The 8220-nt window shown below is 47.1% G+C and overlaps 1 protein-coding gene across 1 annotated transcript in view; it reads left to right on the top strand.

Moving 5' to 3' along the window:
- The window catches only part of LOC119433921 (uncharacterized), a 42197-nt gene that overhangs the window by 15322 nt on the left and 18655 nt on the right, over positions 1-8220 (top strand). Inside the window, 5 exon segments of the mRNA XM_037701202.2 lie at positions 1-136; positions 1011-1211; positions 2982-3199; positions 4376-4482; positions 6905-7179. The exon segment at positions 1-136 is cut by the window's left edge and continues 29 nt beyond it. Coding sequence (XP_037557130.1) covers positions 1-136; positions 1011-1211; positions 2982-3199; positions 4376-4482; positions 6905-7179 — 937 coding nt within the window.

Here is an 8220-nt window from a genome sequence, read left to right as displayed (position 1 = left end):
CAGCGAGTCGCTGCGATCCACTTGCATCCTGGCTGTGAGTGCCCTGGCAGGTGGAGCTAGATGCAACAGGGCCACCAATCTGCTCGAGGCTGACTCCGGTCTCTGCTCGCCGCACATTGTCGAGCTTTTCTTCAACGTGAGTGTTTCCTTTACCTAAGCTAAGTCTATGGCTGAGTACATTTTTCTGTGCCATCAATAGGAACCTTTCGAAAGGTGTAAGGATTCCTTGCGTGTTGACCTAACAGACTGAATGTTAGGTAAAACAGCGATAGAATCGAAGCTGTTTTGCACCGCATCCCGTGAGTGATTGTTGCAAGGCTTGTGAGACATTAGTTTCTGTACGGTTGCTTACACGATAAATTGTTGGATATTTTACAATCTCATGAAACATAAGAAAATAAACTAACTGAACAGTGTTTTTTTAAAGTAACCGCAGCGGCATAATAGCGGTCATTATCTGAGAAAGAAATAAAGATCGTTATTATAGCATCCTAAATGCGTTGTCACATATAGGAAAAGCAGTAGTAGTTTTCCTAAATGAACTACTAGCTGTTCCGGCTTTTCATTTTGCACTAAGGGTGATGCTTAACGATGTCGTGTAATCTGTGCAATACTGTGTGCATTTCCGGCACCTCTTTAGACATACCAAAGTTGTAGTTACACTTACTGACAATGGCATTGCACAATACAAACTACCAACGTTAATCTTAGTGTTCAAGACCTGAATGAAGGAGCCAGAGCACTAGGAAGGAAAAGCATTTGCAGGCATCCACACTGATGTTGTCCGCCTTGGCTCCGCAAAGCCTTGTCATTGAACAAAATAATATGGTGGCTCCTGCATTAAAATAGGCGCTGTCTATTATTGTACATTATTGTACGTGGTCGAGCCTGCGTGGGTTCCTGCGGACCCACAATAGTGATGCGAGTGAGCGAGATGCTAGTGGGACTGCCAGTCTGAAATGCGTGCATACCAACTGCTACCTCCACGCATGCCCTCGCTTCATCCGCAGTACTCGTTGACGCCGGAGGATGTGAAGGCCAAGTCCGAGCAGCGGGTCACCTACTACATCAACGCGGCGGGCAACCTGGCTACTTCGGCGGCTGTGCGGTACCTGCAGCGGTTCGCCGATCCGCGCCACAACCAGCCCGTGACGCGCCGGTCGGCTGCCCTGTGGGCCCTGACGCGCACAGCGGCTCTGAACCCGAGTCTGGTGAGTGTGAACTTGTTGGCGCGCTCTTCCGTGGCTCTCAAACTTTTGTCTGCCACAAGTATCTCGAGAAAATCGTAGATGAGTGAGGGGCTTCTGGTGGGCCTTTCCGCAAAAATAGGGCAGGAACCATCACAGGAAAAAAAAATTACAGGGGCACTTAGTTATCCCCACGTGGATGAATGCGAAAGCATTGGGACCACCAAAGTTCGAGGATTCGACTCTCACGAAAGGTCGTGGGTTTGACTGCCCTAATTCTAACTCTATCTTAATTAACCGAGCCTTAATTAACTTCGCCTTAACACCAAAGGTCAGGGGTTCGCCTCCCACCAATGGTCGTGGGTTTGAGTGCCATGAACTCTATGTTACGTAACCCTGCGTAACCTCGCCTTAATTAACTTCGCCCTAATTATCTATGCCTTAATTAACTTTGCCTTAATTGACGTCATCTACTGCCTCGATTGGCTCACTTGGGTTCCCTTGACTTTTTGCACCATCGTGCCAACGCCGGATTTTGCGCCACATGAGCCATACAATGACTTCGCATTAAACGAGATAGAGAACTCAATGATAAGCTGAATATGTTAGCCTGGCCGGTCGCCTGGCACGTTACTTCGGATATGTTGCTGTGAACCCTTATTGGTTAGCTGCAATCGTTAACTGCTATGTGAATTGCGGGTGCTGCGCCGTTTGCAGGGCCTCCCGTATCGGCGCACGTTACAAACCGCATTAAACCGTTTGCGAGTGCATCATATATTGTGCGTTGGTATCGTGACCTGCTCAGCAAGCAACCACGTTTTATTGCCCTATATCCGGGATATAGCTAGGCTCAATGTACTGGCCAGACAGCCGTTCAAGCAAAGTTTATGTGGAGGGAGGGGGGATGATGGGCAGGAGTTAAAGACGCATTGGGACTGGACACGAAAAAAAAAAAAACTACAAACATTGAACAGCACACGACCACAAAAGTAGAATGGCGCCAGTGACGTCAACAGTTGGTTCACTGATATCGCGGTATTTTGTCTTTCCAAGTCATTTTTTTATGTAGAGGAGCCCCTAAAGCGTGTCTGACTGAGCTGACACTCGTATTTACTTTTTTCGTCATGCCTGTTCTCTTCATCGTAAGCATCTTCGCTTTTCCCCTCCCCATTTGTCCCCCTTTCCCCCTACCTGAACCCTGAGTAGCAGGTGGGAACAGAGCAGTTCCGGGACATCTCTCAGATTTTCTATAAGAAGGCTCTCTCTCTCGCTCTCTCTTTATCTAGACACTGTCAAAGCTTTACTAATCAACTGATCTCAAAGTTATATGTATGGCAGTTTAGAAGGGAGAGGGAGGGAGTAGTGATGGTTTTCCTACGTTTTGGCGTCAAAGATTGTAAGCGAAATAAATGGACAAAACCAATAAGTTGATCTTTAGCAATCAGCTTCTTGTTTGACGCTACTGATACGTGAAAACTTCACAATATAATCCAGCTGCAAGTTAGGAATCGCTCTATCTTCAACAAATGACTGTTGGAATTGATAAAAAGCGAAAAATGGGCGAGTTGATATGGAAGCATGGCTAATTCGGAGCGCAGACTACTGGGACACGCGCTAAGGCACTTGCAACTGAAATAAACTTTAAGTTGCAAGTAGCGCTGTGTCCTGCCTTACTCGTGCCTTCTCTGTGTCCCAGTAGTTCGCGCTCCGAATTATCCAGACTTTTGGAAATTGTGCTTCGAAAGAAAAGCTAGAATAAAATATGATATAGAAATGATCCTGTGGCTGCCGCAGGTGCGTTCAGTCGTGCTGCCCATCTACGAGAACACGAGCGAGCCCCACGTAGTTCGAGCTGCGGCGTTCATCAACATCATGTTCAGCGATCCGGACCTCTTCATACTGCGCCACATCGCGCGAAGTCTGATCGACGACCCCAGCGACCACCTCGTGTCCTACGTCAGCAGCACCTTCCGCGCCATCGCCGACTCAAAGTTCCCCTGCGTTCAGGACCTGTGAGTACCGTGCCGTAGACTTAATAAAAACGAATACGTCCGTGATAAAGCAAAGACGAAAAACAAAACAATTTGGTTGTAAACCACGTTCACCACGTTGCAAAGTGTTTTTCAGGATCTCACTCGACACACCCCCTCATTCAGGGTGCACGTCCCAGGTATCATGCACCGCCTGTATAAAAAGGACGGGCCATTCTACGCGAAGACATAACCAAGTGCATATTGTTCACTGTCGAGAACAGTAGCCGCCAGTGAACGTTTTGTTGGTGCCGTTCAATTTAATAATTATTTGCAATTACCTAAATCTTTAATTACTGCTCTGAATCGCGCACCGGCGCACGGCGCCGGATCGTCGGTGCGAATCCCGTCAGTTGAAAATTTTCAGAGAGATGTTCTTTTGATTCTAGCATCGGTAAAAGTAATGGGCTGCTATATATGTTCCTAAAAGAAGGTTACAACCGATTGGTGGCAATCGAAGTAATTAATTTTAAATAAATGAGCATAATCGGTTAACGGCCCAATGCAGCATGCGGGCTGTGAGGGGCGACGTACTGGAGGCCTCTTGATTAATTTTGACTACCTGGGACTAATTATCTCGAACGTGCACTCAAGTATCCATCCGTGCACTTAAGTCTAAGCACATCAATATTTTAGTTATACGCGTGTCTGCACGCGCCTTGGCAGCAGTGAGTCTGCCACTTCAAAAGAGTTCCAACTCTGCAATAAATAAATAAATAAATAAATAAATAAATAAATAAATAAATAAATAAATAAATAAATAAATAAATAAATAAATAAATAAATAAATAAAAGTGTTTTTTCATGTTGGCTCAAGATAGTATATGCTACTCTCTATGTTTTCAAAAAAAGAAAGTGTAACATGCGTCAAGACGAGATATTTATAATTTGCCATTTATTTGTATATCATTTGTAAATTTTCGATTAGTTGCAAGGAAAAAACCTTTTGAAAAAGTATGCGGGCTCTTATTTTGCCTCAATACTTGTGCTCGACAGAGCCACTGTATTTCTGCGAGGGAAACCGGAAGCTTGCCCCGATCTCTGCTTGTAGACAGCCAAATGACATATAAACGTGATCGTATTTCAGAAATGATGAACATAAGTGGTGCGTGTTCCGTTCCGAGGTGTACATTTGACCAACGGTGACATCTCTCGCAGTGTCGAGAAGCTGCGCTACGTACTTCCGCTGTGGGACAACGTGCGAAGGCTCTCCAAGCCAGTGGACATCACGAAGTCCTCCGCGTACGCTAGTACTGGATACAGCCGTAAGTTACTTCCTTTTATTCTTTCTTATTTTATTTTAGTCCATGGCATTTCATAGATGTCGGCACTTCTATGCAACACCAGCTGCTCTTTTTTCTCATACAAGTACGTAGTAAGTGTGACATAACAAGCCAGCACTGAACAAAAGAAAGGTAGTAACAAAAAAAAAGTCAGTGAGGTAACGTAAATGCACTGAAACAGTTCACCCGAAGAATCACATTAAAAACAAATTTGAGCATAGTGTAATCTCACATAAATGTAGAAGAGACAACTCACAGCACTTTAGAACCGAAAGTAATCTCCCATAAAACAAACACTAATCACAATATATTCACATGACACCGTAGAACGTAATGTCAACTGTCATAAGCTAAATACAGAAATCGCGAAGTCAGGTCACGAAAATTCGAATGGTTATGGGTACAGAAATGAATAAAAACTCAATAATTTCGAACAATATAACTTCCGGCCTGAAAGCTTTGCAGGGCCACTAGCACTCGGCATTGTAATGTATTTCTTGGCCATGGGCCTAGGATATTTGTAATGGTTATGGGCTTGCGGTCCTATTGTAATTAGGGTGCCTATCAGATGGCGTCTTCAGTATCATATCGTGGACATTCCAGCAACTGATGACGTGTGTCTTCCTTCGCATGCCTCGCTTTATACTTGAGGGTTTCGGCCACTGTATATACGTATTGTGAGGAAGAAGATCGGCACTCTGAACAATCAAGTGCCGATCTTCTTCCTCACAATCACCCCCCGACACGGACAAATGGGTGAGCTGGGCAGGGAAGTGGCTGGAGAGGTGCGGTGGAGAGACGCGAGACACATTAGCGTCGCTGGCAGGCAATGCAGGAGCGTACGTATTTGCGGATGAAGGTGTACATACCGCGCCAATAGTAGCGGAGGCGAAGCCGTGTGACACTCCGCCGTGACCGCACTGGGGGTCGGAGTGAAAAGCGGAGCATAAATCGTTTCGAAGGTGGCGGGACACGACTAAGAGCCATGTGCGGCCGTCATTGTGGTTACAGAGGTCGACAACATCTTCTATGTAACTGATAAATGTCTCCCCGCTTCGTTGCGCACGACCACGCAAACGTTGCTCGGCGCGAAGCTTGCGAACGGCGGGGCGCCCGAATACCTCCGTTACGCTAGCTTTGAAGGCCGCCCACTGTCGTGAGATCACGTTCGTGGTTTCGGAGCCACACGCTGGCGACACCGCTCAAGTAAAACGGCACGTAATTCCGCTTTTAGGTGTCGTCCAGTTGTTGTGGGTGCTCACCCGGTCGTAGTCAGCGAGCCACTCTTCTACGTCATACTCTTCTGTACCACTGAAGATGGGTGGGTCGCGTTGACGTAACGGGCCAGGGCAGACCAAGGTATTCACCGGGGCAGCGGGTTGTGGTGGTCCTTCTTCCGGCATAACAAAGACAGGCTGTAGTGTCCGGTTGCGATGTTCCAGACTTCCTGCCGTACCCAGCACCTTCACCAATTGAAAAGGGGGTTTAATTCGGGTCGTAGAGCGGCAGCGACAAACGCAGCACCAGCAGGTAGGGCGTAGCCAGGGAGCGAACTGGGTAAGAGCGACACGATGGCAACGGGGCTGTTCAAAGTGCCGATGTTCTTCCTCACAGTATAAATATCCCGGGGATATTGGCTTAGTAAAGAGATATTTGAAGCCAGAACTTTGTTCTGAACCACAGACCATGTCCCTGCGCGAACTATGACGTCACCTCGCACGCAAATAAGGTTGGCAACAAACTGAGCAAGTTGGTAGATATCCATGGTGCGAGAAAAAGGCGTACAAAACACGCACCTGCCCTTTTAAGATTCGAAGCTCTCGCAACCGTGACATTACGCGTCCTATGGCCACGCAGAGGTACTGACTCAGGCAGTAAGAACTCAACATCTATCGTTTACCGAGTTATAGGAACTAAGCCTAACGAAAGACAGCACGGAATCACAACCTTTTCGGACCTTTTATGCGTTCTCATATGGATTAGTCTTATTTTTTTTCGTTATCAAAGCCGAAGTGACAACCGTAAAAGAAATTTGGTTTTCACTCCGTCATATGCCGTCGGCATCACATTTGGCAAACCGCTGGATTGTGCCCTACGACGAAAAGCTCCCTTAAAGAGTTTTTCAGAACCCGCGAGATGGCGTCGCCACCTAGGATTGCGAAACGAGAACACGAAACCTCATCAGGATGTTATTCGACAGCTCTTTGGGAACACAGTCACACTTTGGTCTATAAGCTCAGGAACACAAAAAATGATTGCGACCCGCAAAAAAATTTGGAGCACGTTTGTTCACACACCCGGACATGCTTCCGTACATGCTTAAAAATGTTTCCATCTTTTGGAACTCTTTCGACCAAGTACGCTAGTCTTTCCTTCTTAGAGCATTGCTGTGTTTTTCGCGCAGGCGAGTACGACACCGGCAGCTTGAGCGTCCTGTCCGTCATACGCTCCGAGGACAGCTTCCTGCCGCAGAGCGTCTACGCCACCACCCAGGCGTACGCCGCTGGCAATGTGTACGAGGTCTTCGCACTGAGCTTCGAGCAGTGGGGTCTGGACAGGCTCGTGAACGCTCTGTTGGGCCCACATCCGGGTTCCACCAAGAACCTGTGGAATGTGCTCGGCAGGCGCCGCTTCACTCGGAGCGCCTCGGAGACGAGCCGCAAGCACATTGAGCAGGCGGTGAGACAATGCGATTCAAACGTTTGCACGCAATACAGCCAATGGAAAGGAATTATAAGGCAGAGCTTTCATACTTGACTTGAAACGCAGAAAAAAAAAAAGACCACAAGAAGGAAGAACCAACATAACGAGTACTCGTCCTGTCTGGTCTACCTTCTTATGTCCTCGTTTTCTTTATTTACGCTTTAAGTAAAGTAAGAATTCTTAAAAACTAGACGAAATTTCAGATCTTGTAGGCACAGCTTAAAAGAAAGCAGCGAAACGCTCTCACGTCAAACCGTTGACTGCTTCGCGTTCTCCTTTGGCACTCACCGCCTTGCGGTGGCCACTTTAGAGACGGGCTTGTCTTTAGCGGTATTTGTGAATTGTGATTATTTTAAGGAAAACATTTCAATACATTAGACAGAGGTTGGCAACGGCCTCCGAATTGGGTGAAACGCCTTCTTGGAGCGCGAAAGGGTAGCACTAATACAGAGACAGACACTCGCGCCAGCTAGTCTGTGCTTTCATCTGCTCTTCACGGATCCTCGTCATGTTTCCACTGCACTGGTATTTCAAGATGGCATACCAAAAGGCTAGCATTGAAAGCCTAGCAAAACGTTTGACTGCGTCCAAGAGAAGGTAATAGGAGGAGTACTGAATGGCGGCTCACATTATGCCGATTCCGGAGACCAGCGGTCACTTCGTCTCGCGCGGGTGGTCTTGAGACTGTGGCATGATGATCTCGTGGTTCAAATTTTTCCTAGGACTGTGTCAAGGTGGCACAATTACTAGGGAGCGCTACTGAATTGATGATGGAGAGAGGTTAACACACTTGGAGGCGCACTTGGTTATTTAGGTGTCGCGGACATCAGTCTGCCTTTTCATCTCGACGGAAATGTAATGAGCGACGCACCTGTAGGCGAGGGAACCATGCAGAGATGGGATTATACTAGGGAATGCTCTTGCACTCGGTCATGCCCCCTAAACGAGCTTCACATTCACTTCATCATCGCTTTCCAGTCTCTATAGTACTGCCAATGTGTTTCTGCGTAATCAGAG

Source organism: Dermacentor silvarum, chromosome 11, assembly GCF_013339745.2.
Source record: "Dermacentor silvarum isolate Dsil-2018 chromosome 11, BIME_Dsil_1.4, whole genome shotgun sequence".
Classification (NCBI taxonomy): Eukaryota; Metazoa; Arthropoda; class Arachnida; order Ixodida; family Ixodidae; genus Dermacentor; species Dermacentor silvarum.
The sequence above is the reverse complement of the archived record's forward strand: the minus strand, read 5'-3'. Positions and strand labels throughout refer to the sequence as shown.